The sequence below is a fragment of the Mustela nivalis genome, assembly GCF_964662115.1.
Source record: "Mustela nivalis genome assembly, chromosome: 8".
Taxonomy (NCBI): Eukaryota; Metazoa; Chordata; class Mammalia; order Carnivora; family Mustelidae; genus Mustela; species Mustela nivalis.
Window position 1 is genome coordinate 44,344,773 of NC_139027.1, and position 18,935 is coordinate 44,363,707.

The 18,935-nt window shown below is 37.2% G+C and overlaps 1 protein-coding gene across 5 annotated transcripts in view; it reads right to left on the bottom strand.

Moving 5' to 3' along the window:
* CTNNA2 (catenin alpha 2) overlaps positions 1–18,935 on the bottom strand; it is a 1,136,651-nt gene that overhangs the window by 259,461 nt on the left and 858,255 nt on the right. For all 5 annotated transcript variants that reach the window (XM_082745335.1, XM_082745334.1, XM_082745333.1 and 2 more), the window contains one exon: positions 4,250–4,402. In XM_082745335.1, the coding sequence (XP_082601461.1) occupies positions 4,250–4,402 (153 nt within the window). The remainder of the gene's footprint in view (positions 1–4,249; positions 4,403–18,935) is intronic.

Consider the following 18,935-nt stretch of genomic DNA (forward strand, 5'->3'; position numbering starts at 1 on the left):
AATGTTGGCCATTTAATAAAAAAAATAGCTGACATAATTAAAAAATCCATAACCAAGATAAAAATCAAGTAATAAAAACAGACACCATGATAAAATCTGTCTCTATTTTGGAAACCTCACAGAGCTCCATAATAGCTTACTTAAACAAATTCAAATTCAATTAAATGAAACATGGCACATTCCAGTTATCCATCAAACATCAGGGGTGAGTCATAACGAAGATTTTTACTCCATTTTGAATGTTTGATGGCTGACAGCTTTTAAGCCCCAGCTCTCTCCTTTCCATCTTGCCCCACAACTGCACAAGCAGTAAGAAAGCCCACCTTTTTTTTTTTTGATGCCAGTAGGGAAGTTTGAACCATTCACACCCAGCTCCCACACAGAGGTCTCAACCCCAATCCACCTCCCTAACATGATAAAAACCAAAACCACTTTTTTCTTCTTTGTGCTGAAACTACTATGGACTAGCGTGGGTGCCTGCTCTGCTTGTCCTCAAAAGTCCCTTTTTGTGATGAATAAACCTGCTCATACCCTATTCCTAGGTGTGCTGCATCATCAGTCTTAAAATACAAGCCATTTTTTGTGTGTGGCTGGGGAAGAGATAACCTCTCTGGGGCAACCACAAAACAGAAACAAAATTTACCCCAAAATTAAAGTTCTTTGACTTGGACTTTAAAAATAACTATGATTAACATATCTCTTTAAAAGAGGGGACCACATAATGAATGTACTAGAGAACTGAAATCAATGAAAAAAGTTAACTAGAAATTTCAAAATAATTGAATACAATAAATCAGTTTCAAGCATATTAGACACAGATGGAAGCAGGATGAGTAAGCTGAAAACTAGGTCAATAGAAAATAACCAGATAAAAGCATAGCTTAGGGAAAAATTAAGCCTTAAATGCATATATTACTAAAATAAGAAAGGCTAAAAATCAATGATGTAATTATTTATTTTCCAAAAGTTAGAAAAACAGTAAGATATACCAGAAGAAAGCAGAAAAAATATGAAGATAACAGCATAAAGAGATAAATAGAAAACAAAGAAAATCTACAAAGCTTAAACTTGCATTATAGAAAATATTATTAAATTGATAAACCTCTTGCAAAACTAAGCAAGAAAAAAAGAGAGAAGGTACCAATTATCACTATAAGGAATAAAAAATTTTGTTAAATAATGATGCAGATACAAATTATTTTTAAAAGGAGAATATTATGGATAATTTTATATCAAACAATTAGAAAATTAAATAAAAATAACAAATTCCTAGACTATAACTTATTAAAGCTGACCTGAAAAGAAATGGAAAATCTAAATGGTCTTATGTTTAGTAAAAAATAATTGAATCTGCAACTTGAAAACCTTTCTTCAAATAAACACCTATGCTTAGATTGCTGCGTCAGTGAATTCCTCCAAATGTTAAAAAGAAATAATAATAAGTAATGGCAATTTAACTCATTCATGTCTAAAAAATAAAAATAATTTTCTACTCATTTTTTGAGGGAAAGCATAATTTAGATATCAACACTTCTGAAGGAGATTAAAGGAGGCAAAAAATATGTAATTGTCTCAAAATGTGCAGAAAACTTGTTTGAAACAATTTTATAATCTTAGTGAATGAATAAGAGAGAATTAAATTAAGCAAATAAAAATATCTGTATAAAGTCTACAACAACAATAGAATGAATGGTAACATCAAAATGTTCTCATGGAGATCTAGAAGTAACAAAAATACTAATTTCCACAATATTATACTTTGGACCTTGTTAGTGTAATAATGAGAAGGAAAAAAACAAGGTAAAAGAATTGGAAAAGAAAAACTACAACGATTATAATTCACAGACAGGTCAATTGTATATACAGAACATCCAAAAGGAAACTGTCAAACTTCTGGAATTAGTAGATGAATTATCAAGGTCAATGGATATAAAATCAATATATTTACCAAATTTTTCACATTATATACATAAACACCAAGGCCCAGAAAGATATCCATTTCTATACAAGTACTTTCAAAATGAGAAAACTAGTGATTCTCAGTCTAGTGCTCCAGCTTTTTTTTACAGGTATGCATCAGCAATCTAGCACTTGTTTGAAGGACATAAGCTATAGAAATGTTTTTTATTCCAGTCATCTCCAGTCAAACAGAGGCTAATCCCACATCTCAGTCCCTTCATCTCCTAGGCATCAAGACCTTCCAAAATGCTGCTGGCTGTAGTAACCACCCAGGGGTAATGTAGGGAATAACTGAAGGAAGCAATGATTTTCTGAAACACGGAGTTCTGACTGACCTGATCTTCTGCTTCTGCCACAAGTTCAGGATCAAGTGAATCCTATAGATGGGATGAGGGGATGTAGTAAATGGGTCCAAAGTCTATCACAGGAGAAGGGAGAATGAGGAGACATGAGGGCTACTTTGGGCTCACATTTACACAGGCCATCAAGTTTGAACCACAAGCATTAACTCAAATGAGGCTATATATAGGATTACAGAGTAACACAAACAAGACTGGAAGTAGAGTATGGTTATCACACAACTTTAAACACATGTCCCTTTTTCTGTCCACCATGCCTGTAACACACCATTAATTAATGTTTTCTATAAATTCTGCAATTATCTTGTAAACACTGAAGTTACAAAAATGCAATGATCTATCTCAATGTAAATACTACTATTTTTTATATATGAATATTTAAAACTTTTGTAGCATTCATTCAACATTATTTCTTTTCGTCTTCCTCCTCCCCTTCCCACTCTACCCCTCCCCTTTTTATACCTTCTCTTTCTTAAAACAAGGAAGTAGCCAAGGCTTCCAAGGTCAGTCTTGGGAAGACTAGATTCCTCAATTGCCAAGTGAACGGGAACATGTAGGTGGAATGTGAGGAATGACGGAGTGCTTGCCTCGTAGGTGGAGACAGAGCAAGAGACTGCCTTGGTGCCATTAAGTAGGTCTATTTTTAGCTTCAGACTGGTGTTGCCTCAAGACACTGGGGTTATGTAGAGAAGCTCAAGGATTTCATTATTGTGGCCTAGGGTTTTGCACACTCAACTTGATGACTGCTGTCATGGGTGACAATGGCTCAGTTTGTGTCCTAGAGGACCAGGGGCTCCCTCTGGGCTTGCCAGAGGACTTCTGGCTGGCCTGGTGTATTCAGTCCCAGGGGAATCAGCAGTGCTGGAGTAACCAAAGAGCAAGCCAAGTCTGTGCTTAGGCCTTAATTACATCGGAACACAACCTTATCACTTACTCCAAGAAAAACGGAAAGGATTTTATATTTGATATATTTATTCAGTGTTTAATTTTGCCATCTGAAGAAAACAAGAAATAATTTATTTTATTCTTAGCTTGCATTTAAGTTGCCTGTCATTTTGAGTAATTTCATTTTATCCTAAATTAAAGTGGAGATATACCAGAGTTTTGTTGTTGTTTTTAAGTGCTCAGAGCCTGGTCCTAATAACTATTCCCTAAATTTGCCAGGATCTTTTTCCCTTCTAAACTCTTCCTCTGGCACACACACACTTCCTATTTAACATTAAGTTTCTATTAAGTCCCACATCACTAAATCCAACCCTTGCCAAGCTGTTGGTTTTCAGCTCCTAGATATAAGCAGTTTGATTATCATTTCACTTTTATTTTGTTTGTCTTAAATAGTATTTTTTTTTAGTATTACATAGCACAATTATGCATTTATAAAACCACTCCCACAGGATTCTCTAATGCACAGAATATATTTAGGACTCTGAACTTGGACTCATCCTACTGCCTCAAGATCCTTCATCAGAAATCCCAGTATCTCTTTGGAGATGCTTTTTTCATAAACACATAATGTGATCAGGTAATCTAGGTTCAGGGCATGGAGGGGAATAAGGAAGAAGAAAAGGGTATAGTGTTGAAACCTCCATTTGGCAATTTTAATTCTATTCCTCAAATGAAAGCTGGCATTCAGCACTCTGGAGCACCCCTTCTATTCCTCCTCTCTCAGCCTCTACCTATTGTTCAGGAAAATGAGGAGATACGTTCCAGAACATGTTCATAGAATTGTGAGATAGAGAAAGGAGAGAATACTGATAAGCTGCCCCTTCTGCAAGGGATAGAATAAGCATCAGAAGGTAAAAGAAAGATAGGTTCCAAGACTTTATTTCTTGAGGAAAACCACAGAAGGGTTATCTACCGAAATTCCAAGAGCCATATATGGGGATTAAACCCAACAATATATTCTACTCTTTAGGCTTCTCCCTACTTACCTCCACCAGCTTGTTGGCATGCTCACGGAAAACCTGGGCATATTCCTTCACTTCCTTCTCATTCCCACTCTTTGCAGCCTCAATGAGAACTAGCAAAGGGACATTGGTTTCCAAGAAAGAATCAGATATGTGATCCATCACTGCTTTCCGAAGCTGCAGTAAAAACAAAAACAAACACACACAATTAAGGGATAGAAGAATGGTATATTTATGACTCTATTACTCATTTAGCAACATGGATTAAATTACTGCCTGAGAATAAAACATTTTTCTAAACCCTGCCCAGTTCTCATTATCCATGGAAATAACATTTCAACTCTTTTTAATTTTCCCAGTGCATATCATATCAAAGGAAAACAAAGAGAGATGACATAGATGCTTCTGAATTAACTGTATTATATGTCAATTTGAAAGTTACATATATGGTCTGTAGCTTCATACATTATAGGCCTGGCCCTTTCCTATCAAAAGTCTATTTTCCTTCTTCATTGGCTTAAATGTCTCCCTTCAGAAAGTTTTGAATCATGATACAGCTCAAAGACACAGGACTCATTTCAAGGCTCTTTAGAAAAAAGAAAAATCTAAGCATCAACCAGCAAGTGTAGAGAACTTTAGATGAAGAGATGGGCCTTGAAGTCCCTCCTAAAACTCACCTTTTTGCAGTAGCCTGCCCTTTCTGCATCCATTGTTTGAATCTGATTTGGTAGAAACATGAAACCTCTTATAATCTCAAAGTGCTATGATGATATAGTTGCAATGCTCCAGAAAGAAGTACTTAGACTTATTCTTCAAGGTAAGTAAAAACAAACGTACCCAAATATCTAATAATGCATAATTGGCATCATTTCCACATTGTTAAAATGGGAAGCAGGGCAGCTACGTGGGGAAAAGAAAAAAGAAACCATACCTGGAAAATCACCTCAGGGCTGCTTTGCTCTTTATTGTCAGGATGTATAGCACAGAGAAAACACCCAAATAAATGCGAGAAGATGGTAAATAATGTGCATGTTTTCCAAATAAGTATACCTATTCAGGAGTATGCAGGCAAATCTTTTATAGGCTGATACATACATATTTATTGTTGGTCAAAAGAAGGAAGACTTTGAGCAAATCTCAGTTCCTTTTTGTGTTAATTATCATAAAATATGTATGTGTGTATATATAACTTAGCTTGGTTTACCTCTGAATTGGGCTTGATATTTCACTACATAAAATATATAAAGCCTATGCGAAGTTAACATTAGTCAGCTACTTATTTGGCAGCGTGTGTTAAACTACAGCTCAGGAATAATGTGAGCTATTGGTGAGCTCATATATTCCACACACAATGTACCAGACACTCAAGTAAGATCTTTATATATAATATCATTTAATCCCCAAAACAACACCATAAAATAGGCACTATTCTTATAAGAAAGAAAATGGGACTGAGAAGTGTTAAATAACTTGTCTGCAATCATAGGGTAGTAAGTGGCAGAGCCCCCATAAGAAGGTCTCAAGGGGACAGTGCAGTAAACACTTGAAACTGATCTGCCATGGCTGTCTTCCAGGACAGAGTCCCGCATGAAGGAGAAACCATTGGGAGTATAATCAAAATTAAACTTGACAGGGACAATAGAGATAAAAGAAAAAGAAGGCCCAGACGAAGTGGGGGAGAGGAGCAGAGAGCCAGGCTATCTCACCAATCAAGCCACCATATTTCTTAACATCACACAAAAATAATAGAAGTGAGAGTTCTGTGAAGCTAGAATAGCTAAGTGCTTCAAGTCTCTTTCTAAACTTTCAAGGAGACTGGTTTCACATAAAAATGAGCAACTTAAAAAAAAATACCAACTTAAAATACCAACATAAAATTATATGAGTAAAAACTCATATAAAATTATTACAAGAAAAATGAGAATAAAAAAATAGGATACATGAGACACACATCCTAACACACACTGAAAGTATGCCAAAAACATTTACCTATAAAGATTAAAACTGTAAACTATCTCAAATAAATTCAAATATACTAAAAAAAGATATAAAACATGAAAAAAGATATAAATTAGAAAAAGAAAAGATTATAGAATGAAGTCATAAAACTTTTTTAAAGATTTTATTTATTCATATGAGATTGAGAGGGAATGAGGAAGCATGAACAAGGGATAGGAAAGGCAGAGGGAGAGAGAAGCAGAGTCCCCACTGAGCAGGAACTCTGACCTGGGGTTGGATTCCAGGACACCTAGATCATGACCTGAGCTGAAGTCAGACGCTTAACTGACTGAGCCACCCAGGTGTCCCTAGATCATGAAATTTAAGAAAAATTTATAAATAAAAGAAAAAAAAAATTTAAAAAACCCTAAAGAATGAATAAATACAATAGCAAATGCCCTAAGATAAGTGGAAAGAGAAAAGAAGGAAAACATTTTAAAATCCAAAAGATGGGCACCTGGGTGATATCATCAGTTAGGCATCAGACTCTTGGTTTTTGGCTCAGATCATGGGCTCTGGTCTTGATCTCTGGGTTGTGAGATCCAGTTCCACATTAGACTCTGCTTGAGTTTCTCTCTTCCTCCCCTGTTCTCCCTCTAACTCTCAAATAAATAAATAAATCTTTAAAATAAATAAATAAATCCAAAAGATTTTAAAAATCTTTAAAAATTTGAGGAAAAAGTGACAAATATTGAAGATATATAAAAAAAAATTAGTATATGGGTATCGGAGGTCCATGAAAAAGAAAATCAAAACAAGAAAACATAACAAGTACTAAAAATTATAACTCATAAAAACTTTCCTATACATATAAACTACATTCTGAAAGGACATATCATGTACCTGAGAAGACTGAAGCATATTGTCTAGCAAAATAACTGGATTCTAAAAAATAAACGTTGGAGGGAGTTCTTGTGTGTTTAGCCAAATAGAACACATAACTTATAAGGAAAAGGAAATTAGATGATACTCAGACTTTTCAATAGCAAAACTTTATACCAGAAGAAAATGAAATACCTTAATTTAAGACACTTGAGGAAAAAATATGTGAGTTAAAAATTTTATAGCCAGCAAAACTGACTTTGAAGAATATAAGGCATAGACAAAATTTGATCATTGTGCAAGAACTCAGGAAATATTATTCCCATAAGACTTTGTCAGGGAATCTGTTAGAGAAGGAATTTTAACAATCAAAATAACTCCAAAATTATCAATATGAAACTGACAGTGAGCATTAGATATACACTTGTTGATAGAACTAAGAATATATGGAGACTCAAAGAGAGAGATGATCATATGAAGTAATTACATGCTCTGACAGTGAAGACATTGTACAACACAATAAAAATGCGAAGTGAAAGGGAAGAGGATATACAAAAATATTTTAACCATTGTATATAGTTTTAATTATAGTGATAATATGAATATTATTGTGTTCAAAGGTAGAATAAAACAAATAATTAGGAAGATTTATCTCTTATCTCCTTTGTCCTTGTTAATGAGGAGTATTGGTGTAGAAGAAAGAAGATAAAATACAGAAGGGGTTTAGGAAATACCCCATAATCCTAGATCTGAAGAAATATCAATATGAACACAAGATTTTAAATTAAACACACACTATTTCCTAGTTCTATCCAATGAAAAGGCTTAAAAACAATGGGTAACCCAGTAACAATGAACATTTTGAAATACAGTTTTCCACTAAAACAGACCAGGGCTTCTTGAGGAAATAGTACTCTGAGGCTGAAATACACCAAGAGGACTGAAATATCTTATCATGCCAAATAGCAAAGAGCTATCAAAGACAGCTAGAATCATGTAAAAATAACTCAGGAGCCTCCCACTTGGCCAAAGATTAGACAATTTAAATTTCACAAAAAAATCCAGTGGATTGAAACCCATCAAATATATTTAAATACAGAAGTTTATAATGACTAAAACAGGAAAAGAAAAATTTAGCTGGTCACCTTTAAAGGATGACAAGGAACTGATTCATTTCTCTTGAAAGAATCAAGACTATATCTTGCCTTTCCTATATAAAGTTCTTCTTTCTTCTTCATGAAGAAACTGTTTTAAACTTCCTTCACTTAAATGAAAACAGAATGATAGAATACCACCATTTTGCAGCCTTTAATGAATTAAAAAATCAAGGCAATGAACACCAGTGGTTGAAAGTATCACACACACACACACACACACATACACACACACACACAAAAGACAACCAGATGCTATGTACCTTCTGATGAAATAGCACAATCCCAACTATAGTGTTGTCAAAGGGATCAAACCTGAAATGGGTAGAAGATCCCCCTAGTGATTTACAGAAAATACAGAATAGCATATGGAACTGTACCACACGCATCTAATCAGCCAAATGCAAACTGTGGAAAACTTACAGTACAAGCCATCCGTGTTCTTCAACAGATGGATTATAAGCAAGAGAAAGGGAGGAAAGAGGATGCAGTAGATTAAGAGACTAAAGAGATATATCCCAAAATGTGGGCAAAACTAAACTATACCATCTGATGATGTACATTAGGGTGATTAAACCACAAAGAAACAGAAGGAAGTCAACACTCTAAAAGTCAGGATAATGGTTACTTTTAGAGGGAGACAGGAGGCATAGAAAGGAGTTTTTTTTTTTTTTAAGATTTTTTTATTTATTTGTTTGATAGATAGAGATCACAGGTAGGCAGAGAGAGAGAGAGAGAGGAGGAAGCAGGTTCCCTGCCGAGCAGAGAGCCTGATGTGGGGCTCGATCCCAGGACCCTGGGACCATGACCTGAGCCGAAGGCAGAGGCCTTAACCCACTGAGCCATCCAGGCGCCCCTCACAGAAATGAGTTTAAAGAGGCTGGCAAAATCCTATTTACTGACCTGCATAGTAGTTGTGAGCATTCAGATAATAGTAATTAAGAAACTTTATATTCATAGTGTGTGGATTCCTATATCTGTGTTCTTTTTTATAATAAAAAACTTTAAAAAAAGAAACAAACATTTCTAATGTACACTCCTCCCATGTTCTCCGGGTGGAATCCAGATATGACATCCAAGGTGACCTGGGATTCTTTAACTGAAGGCGGACAACCCCTGCTCCAACAATCAATCTGACCCCTTGAATGCATGAAGGAGAGTTTCCCAGTGTTCTATCACTGGCCCAGTATTGTTACATGATTAAGAATGCAATTTTACTGTGTTGGGGCTTTTGCACATTTTGAAGTTCATTAGTTGGTCTACCCTAACTAACTAGAACACATTGAAACAAAATTCCTTTTTACCCCCTTTTCTATTTTTTTTCTTTTCTTTTCTTTTCTTTTTTTTAAGATTTCATTTATTTATTTGACACAGAGAGAGATCACAAGTAGGCAGAGAGGCAGGTAGAGAGAGAGGGGGAAGCAGGTTTGCTGTCTAGCAGAGAGCCCAATGCGGAGCTCTATCCCAGGACTCTGAGATCATAACCTGAGCTGAAGGCAGAGGCTTAACCCACTGAGCCACCCAGGCACCCCGTGTTTCCCCCTTTTCCTCTTTCCTGCCCACTCTGGCTTCTTTAAGGCTGCCTTTCCTTCCTCAGATCCTTCCTACTGAAAGGCTGAACCACAGGCCCACATAACTGCCAATTCCTAGGAGAAATGCAAACCTCATGCCCCATCCCAGACCTGCATTTCAGTCAGAATCTGCATATTAATAAGATGCGTAGGTGATTCCACAATAAAGTTTGAGGAGCACTGCCTTAGAAGACCTATCGCATCAGTCAAGTTCTTTGTTGCAAACATTAGAAGCTAATTCTGGCAGATTTAAGCAGAAAGCCTGTTCTGCTAGTTCAAAGAAGGGACAGAATTCAGAAATGTTAGAACACCTTGTGCTTTTGTGATACTAGCTTTTGATTCAAAGTCTTAGGCAAATGCACTTGATTTTTATCTGAGTGAAATATAGACTCAAATCCAGGGTCATATGTCAACAACACCTAGTTGCAAGGGTGACAAAAGAAGGTACTGGGGGAAAGCATTTGTGAAAATGAATATACTGACCATTTGACTTCTTACACCAAAATTCATACAATGAGGAGTTCCTCCAAACACAGGAAGGGAATTCCGAGGACGAAATCAAAAGGATGGCCAATAAAGAATAGGTCTGGTAGAACAATAATCCAGTTACTCAAGCATAGGCAGAAGGTAGACAAAATAGATATAGGCGATAATTAAAAATGAAGCATTGTTTATAAGGAACAAGCTCAGAAACTATGAAGTAGGACAGGAACGGAAAGTACGCTACAACATTTCCTTTCTATGCCTACGCCAGACATGATTAATCAATCACAGCATTCTTTTATGCTGATCTCAAATACTATTTCATAATCCTCCTCACAACAGGCAGCTCACACTAATCAATCCCATTTCTCCTGCAATGTGAACGCTTTCTTTGCTGAAACTTCTCTGCAAGTTAAGTCTTTTTGCATTTCAGTCTTTCGGCAGAATTATCTGTGTATGTCTGAGCAATCCACTGCCATCCTGACTCTTAGAAATAAAAGTTAACACCTAAGCGTCTAGGCTGGGCTGATGACATTTAACAAATGTCTGACTGTTTAATATCTGTCTTGTCATTTAGACAGGTGTTTAGAAAAATCCTGTTAACCATATTAGCTTCTTCACTAGAATTTTGCAAGCCATACCAACCAAGGTCAAATCTGGGGTAGAGAGTGATTTTACAAGGGCTCAAAACCTTGAAACTTTAAATCTTTCCATGGATGTGGTTCTTTCAGGGCTCTTCATGTTTACTGACATATTTGACCATATTTCCCCAAGCTTTGGGGTGTAATTGTTATTAAAAATGAAAAAGCAAAGCAACAAAGTGTCTGGGCCAGGAGCCATCCAGCCTAGGAGGCTTGAGAAAAATTGAGCCTCATTAAGTCAGGCAAATTTTAGCCAGGCTGAAGGTCAATTAAGGTAATCAGTCAGTGCAGTAACCCACAGAAGACCACTTCACTAAACTAAGGTGCCATCCGTGCACACTATTCACTGGTAATGAAGGCACTGTTCATTGTTTGAGCTGGAGGTGGGGGCAGATAGAGAGAGCAGAGGCATATCTGTGATGCTGTTGAAGAGCACTTAGAGAATAACACTGGTTTTACTTGATTTTGTTTCCTTTGTAAGAGAAACACAAAATTCTTTGGTCATTCTGTTCATTATCCTGATGGCACTATCTACTATGAAGCAAAATCATTTTAATTGGGATACTCGCTTCTTTACTTAATGGAACCAATTATTTCTAAAAAGAAAAAAACAGAACTGTTATCAGGCTTCATGCTTTTCTCCATGCCCCCCTCTCCCACTCAGGCTGAACTGGATTAATTCAAAACACAGCCATCATCATTAGCAATACCTACGTGCATGGTCCCAACAGCAGACATGTGGTGGTTTAGTTTAGCCCAATAAACAGTTCTTGTCCTCTAGATTTTTCCTCTAGGAGTGCTAATACAGCCAAGACAGAAGTCAGAACATGTCTTAATGGAATAAGAAGCACTGAGGCCAACTTATGTAGTTATAGTGGATTTGCTGTATTAATGACCCCAATTCTTTACTTCTCATACGCACGCCCATTACCATGTAACTGTGCAACGAATGCCCTCTCTGATTTTGGGCTGGGCCAAGTGACATACTTAGGGCCAATAGATGTTGGCTGTCATGATACCTACGGGGGTGGGGGTTGAAAGGCCCATTCACCATGGGGCTTGCTCAGTCTTGTTTGCCTGTCATTTCCTTGAGAAGGACATGCCTGGGCTAGACGTTTGTCTCCCAAGAAGGAAAACAAAAGTGCTGAATAAAACTGAGTCACCTCAATCATCCCCGTGAAGGCCATCTTACGTCAGTCAAGAGCAACTGAGCCCAGACACGTGAGAGGGCCTGACCAAGGTGACTACCCCAGACTAATTAGAAATAAATGTTATTATTCTGTGCCACCGAAATGTTATATGGCACAATAGTAACAAGAGACAACTGATAAAATAATATACATGTTTAATTAGAATAAGTTTTTGTGTTCACTTAATCATCTTTTTGGGCAGACATCATCAAAATGCATTTCTGATCAATCAGTTAACTAGTTTGGTGTCATTCTAATTCAGTTATTTTACTAGAATCACTAGATTAACAGTAGTCTGCTCTATATGTTTCATGATTCAGCCATGCACCATGCTTAAAAATATCACAGCTGCAGTTTCTTACTTGTATAGATTTAACAGATCCCTTAGTTCAAAAGTTGTACTTAAGAGAAAAGTCATGGGGACTAAGACAAGGAAGGGTGGTTGGTCGGGGCTCATCCTGAGGAATAGGAGCAGACGCTTGGCTCCTTCTGTTGGTTCCTTTTTCTGCCCAGGACACACGGGACTGTGTCAAAGTCCCTTTCTTCCTCTACAATAAGCAAGAGCATTTGCTTTTGTTGGAAGAAGCAGGGAAATGTTGCTTTATTATCCAAGGGAATGCTGGGATTATTGTGGATCTTCAGGGGTGCCTCAAGCCAGCATGCATACAGCTTCCCTTGGTGCTGGGGAAAAAATGTTAGCGGAACATGGACCCCAAAGTTGCTGAGTGCAGTACAAGGTAGCGAAGGAGAGGTCGGCAGAATGGAGGGTGTATGGAGAAGGCACAACTGCAGCAGTGGGACATGGAGGAAAGGGGTAAGGAGGAGAGCCGTAGAGGACTGGGCGAAATGAGTATTTCATATTTTAAAACTTTATAATGCTTACTTCGTGCTAGACACTATTCTGAATGCTTAGAATAACTTTTCTCTGAAAAGAGCTGGCTATGATTTTCTCCATTTTATAGGTAAAGAAATTGAGGCAATAGAATTCAGTCACTTGCCTACATTCATAGGGCCAATAAATATGTGGCAGTGGCAGAATTTGAACCCAGCCTGGCCTCAGGATCCGTGCTCTAAATTAATACACACAATGTGTGTCTACATTGTGCCCGCTTTGCACACATTATTAACCAAAAGCAACGGTATATATGATGGTGGCATAAAAAACTGCAGGCACACGTGTGATCCTGCTTCCTGATTAATGAGTGAAATGCGTAAAGAATTCTGAAAGCCTTCCCCAAGATCATAAGAGCACAAAGAAGAAAACCACAGTAGAGAGAATGAAAGAACAGAACTAGTGGCAGATGAACACCACAAGAGGGAATCAGTGGTCCCTCCAGAGGCACACGTCTCGTTGAGTCCTAATGAATCCCCCCCTCCAGGAGCTGAAAGGGACCTGCTGAATACTCACTATGAGACTCTGTGACTTCCTGGGACTTTAGGAGTCTGTAAAAAAAAAAAAAAAAATGGAGGACTCATGGTTCAAGATCTATCTATTGCAAAAACATATTGATGCGTTATGCGTCCTCTATGTAGCTATCTTAACATAACTTATTGGCTACAGTGTTTTAAAACGGTCAGTTGTGAGATTCTCAACAAAGGCTCAAGCCAAAGGAAGTGAGACTCCTCCCAGAAATGACTGGGATCCACTTTGCATGCTCGGAGATGGTAACCATGGTATGTATGACCATCTATAAGCCAGGTGGCAGCAGAGGTTAGCAGAGATCTGCCTTATTAACAGAGAGATCGCTGAAATCCTCACAGGAAATTTAGTCCTGTAACAATCTAGCATTCTAAATTTCATTCTCATTCTTAAGGGTTTTAGAATCAAACCTTATTCATGCCAACTATATCTACCTATTACATAGTCCATAAGCAAAGGGACACCCAAAACTGGGAGCCAAAGCCCTCAGCAGCCAAGACCAGGGCACCTTGAACTTGGTATCATAGGGCAAATGCAGGGACTCATAAATACTGCCTTTATTAGCTCATGGGCCCTGTGATTTGTGGCCCTGATGAACAGGGGCACATTTTTTGACCCCTCCAGTAAACAGGCAATGTAATTCCTCTGTAAATTGACTATTAGAATGGTTTAAATGCCCTTGCCTACAAGCTGAAAGGCATAGTTAACACTTTTTACATAAGCTAGAAGACCAAAATTTAGCTATCAATCAACCAGGGCAGAAAGGAATGACTTGACAAAATCATTTGTTAAGTCTGACAGGAGTCAAGAACACAAGGCTTTCTTCCAACTGTTTAAATGTATGTGTGACAAGGGAATATTAATTGCATAAGACAAGACATTTAAAGGTATTAGCTCAGCACTACCAGTCTATTTTACCCAATTAAGGCTATTCATCAATGTAAATAACGGCATTTTCCTCAGCAAACCAAAAAGAATGCAGTCGATGGATGGTACCTAATCTCACAATCCACTTCCTTATTTTGCAGGAGGGCACCGTGATGAAAGGACAGACACAGTTTAACTCACAAACTTGAAAAGAAAAATAGACTGTCTCAAATGACCAGAAATTGTCTGCCTACAGGGTGGGACATGAGGAGCGTATGATGTATATCGAGCCACCTTCAAATAGATACTGCAAAGTGTTTTGCACAAAGTCTAAAAACCCACAACCATTTGATGAATATGAAACAGTTCCCTGAAAAAGACAGAACAAGAAAAAATGGCTCTCCCCAGCCAACAAGAATCACAGAAGCTTAAACTTAGACGAGACTTTGAAGACTGCATGTCCAACTTTAATCTCCAATGAGAGGAGATCTCTGTGATTTTTTTTAATGGATAGATGTTAATTCTTTTTTTACTTCAGCTTTATTGAGGTATAACCGACAAATACAATTGTAAGATATTTAAAGTATATAACATGGTGATTTAATTTACATATACATTGTGGAAGGACTCTCTCCCACCTAGCTTATTAACATACTCATTACAGTGCATACTTTTTTTTTTTTTTTTTTTTGGTGAGAACACTTCTGTTCTAATCTCTTAGTAAATTTCAATTTTACAATACAGTGTTATCAACTATAGTCATGTTTTATATTAGATTCTCAGACCTTATTCATCTTATAGTGAAAGTTTGTACCCTTTGAACAATCCCCCCCATATGCACTAATCTCCAGCCCCTTGCAACCACTTTTCTGTTTTGTTTTTAATGAGTATCTTTTTCTTCAAGATTCCACATATAATTGATAACGTGAAGTATCTTTCTCTGCTCAGCTTATTTCATTAGTATAGTGCCCTTAAGGCCCAACCATGTCACAAATGGCAGGATTTCTTTACTTTTCTGTCTGGATAATATTTTATTATATATATATATTCATTATATATAATACATATTGGTGTATATATATATCATTATACATAGGTAAAGATATTTATTTATTTATTTATTTATTTAATTTTTTTTACCGATTCATCTGTTGATATTAGGTTGTTTCCACATCTTGATTACCATGAATAATGAATGCTACAATGAACACGGCAGTACCACTATCTCTTCGATATCCTGCTTTAACTTCTTTTGGAGATACAGTTGACCCATGAACAATGTGGGGGTTAGGGATACCAACACTCCACACAGTCAAAAATTCACATATAACTTATCAATGGAATATTACTCAGCCATAAAAAAAAAGAATGAAATCGGGGCACCTGGGTGGCTCAGTGGGCTAAGCCTCTGCCTTCAGCTCAGGTAATGGTCTCAGGATCCTGCGATGGAGCACCATATCGGGCTCTCTGCTTGGCGGAGAGCCTGCTTCCCCCCTCTCTCTGCCTGCCTCTCTGCTACTTGTGATTTCTGTCAAATAAATAAATAAATATACCAAAAAAAAAAAAAAAAAGGAATGAAATCTTGCCATTTGCTAAGACATGGATGGAACTAGAGGGTATTGTGCTAAGTGAAATAAGTCAGTCAGAGAAAGATAAATACTGTATGATTTCACTCATATATGGAATTTAAGAAACAAAATAAAAAAGCAAAGGGAAAAAGAAAGAGAGAGAGAAGGTGGGAGAGGCAAACCAAGAAACAGACCCCCCCTTTTTTTTTAAGATTTTATTTATTTGACAGACAGAGATCACAAGTAGGCAGAGAGGCAGGCAGACAGAGAGGAGGAAGCAGGCTCGACACTGAGCAGAGAGCTTGACACGGGGCTCGATCCCAGGACCCTGGGATCATGACCTGAGCCGAAGGCAGAGGCTTTAACCCACTGAGCCACCCAGGTGCCTCAAGAAACAGACTCTTAATTGCATAGAACAAACTGATGGTTACCAGAAGGGAGGAGTGTGGGGGGGATGAGTGAAATAGATGATAGGGCTTAAGGAGTGCACTTAACTATCATGACGAGTACACGGTGATATATGGAAGGGTTGAATGACTATATTGTACACCCGAAACTAATACAACACTGTATGTTAATTGGAATTAAAACAAAAACTTTAGAAAATTCAATGTATAACTTTTGACTTCCCTGAAACTTAATCACTAATAACCTATTATTAACTGGAAGCCTTACTGATAATACAAATAGTTGATTAACACATATTTTGTATGTTATATGCATTATATTCTGTATTTTCACAGTGAAATAATAAGCTAGAAAAAAGAAAACGTTATTACAAAAATCATAAGGACAAGAAATACATTTAAAGTTATGGTACTGTGCTATATTATTAAAAATACTCACGTAAGTGGACTTACGCAGTCCAAACCCATGTTGGTCAAGGGTAAACTATGTCCAGAAGTGAAATTGCTGGATCATATGGCGATTCCGTCTTCCATTTTCTGAGGAAGCGCCATACTGTTTGCCAAAGTGGGCACACTAATTTTATATTCCCACCAACAGTGTACAAGAGTTCCCTTTTCTCCATATACTCACCAATATTTGCTATCTCTTATCTTATTGGCGATAGCCATTCTAACAAGTCTGAGGTGGTATCTTATTGTGGCTTCCATTTGCATTTCCCTGGTGATATACTGGTGTTAAGCATTTTCTCTTGTACCTGTTGGTCACTTGCATGTTTTCTTTGGGAAAATGACTGTTTAGGTTCTCTGCCCATTTAAAAAAAAGTTTTGTGCATGTTCTACTGAGTTGAATACATTCTTTATATATTTCGGCTATTCACCCATGATCAGATACAGGCTTTGAAAACATCTTCTCCCAGTCAGTAGGTCACCTATCATTTTGTTGATGGTTTCCCTTGCTGTGTAGAAGCTTTTTAGTTGGATGTAGCCCCACTTTTTTTTGTTTTTGCTTTTGCTGTCTTTGTTTCTGGTGTCTTATCTAAGGAATCATTGCCACGAATGATATCAAAGAGCTTACCCCCCTTTTTTCCCTAGAAGTTTAATGAATTGAGAAACCCCACTCAAGTCTTTACTTCATTTTGAGTTGGTTTTGGTAAAATGTGTAAGGTAGGAGTCTAGTTTCATTCTTCTGCATGTTGTTGTCCAGTTTTCCTAACACCGGAAACTATCCTTTATTGAAGATATTATCCTTGGGGCACCTAGGTGGCTCAGTTAGTTAAGCATCTGCCTTCGGCTCAGGTCATGATACTAGGGTCCTGGGATAGAGCCCTGCATGGGGCTCCCTGCTTGGCAGAGAGCCTGCTTCTCCCTCTCCCTCTGCTTACTGCTCTCCCTACTTGTACTCTCTATCCCTCTGTCAAATAAATAAATAATTTTTTTTAAAAAAGATACTCTCCTTTCCCATGCATATTGTTGCCTCTAAATGTTTATTTTTGAAAAACTAATAAAAGCCATTGAATTATTTGTCTTCAATTGTGCATTTCATATCTCAGAAAGGGTATGAAAATTTCTGATCTCAAAGCAGGAAGAAAAAGGATCCAAAAAGAAAAATCTACATAAATGTAGTGCCAATGGGGGAAAAATGAGAGCAAATTTACAAAAATATAATGGAGTAGATAGTAATACAATTAGTTCGAGGAGGCAGAAATACTATAATAAGAGTAGTAAGTTCACAGAGAGGAAAAATATGGTTTACCTCTTTGTTACTTTATTCCATTCTCTCTACTCAGTGATTGGTATTAACTCATTCATTCCTGTTACCAGCATTTGAGGAGCTCCTGGTTTACCAAGCACTATGTCTGGCCACGGGCCCAGAGAAAAACAAGACAAGCCATCTACTCTCACTGCTGAAAACTTCTTTACTATCCTAATTCCCATTTACTAATAAGGCTGCAATGATCAACCTGACCATATATATACTTGACTGGCCTCATAAATGATGCTGCTTAGAGGTAAGCATAAGTTCTTCTGATTAAATGTGTTGGAGCCCGGCCTAAGAAACATGTTATAAAGGTCCAAATTTGCTACATTTCCTTCACATCATATTACTTCAGATTTTTTTCCTCTCAGGTTTTTCTTACATTTTTTTCTCTCAGAAATTCTCCACGCTTCCAACATGACAGACATACTTTCAAATACCCAGTGTGTTAGCCCAGAAGATTTGGCATTTGTCAAAAGGGTAGAATTTCAGGTAACATAGGTAAAGACGGAAAAGACATTTCCGGTATAACTACCTTGCTCAGATCCCTTAGCCCACACTAAAAAGCAGAAGGATTCTCCTGTATATTTGGAAAGTCTACTCAGTGTCGGGGTGCTTATTACCTTTAATAATAATCTTGTGCCTGTTTGTTTTTATAGTTCGCTGAGAACTTCTCTAAGCATCATTCCATTTGATCTTCTTTACAGTGTCACGGTGAAGGTAAGAGGTATGGTTTGTGTGGAGAATATCATTTTATTTGTTGTATAGATGAGGAAAGGAAATGGTCCACTGATTGTACAGAGCAAATACCAGAGTCCAGTCTTCAGAAGCCA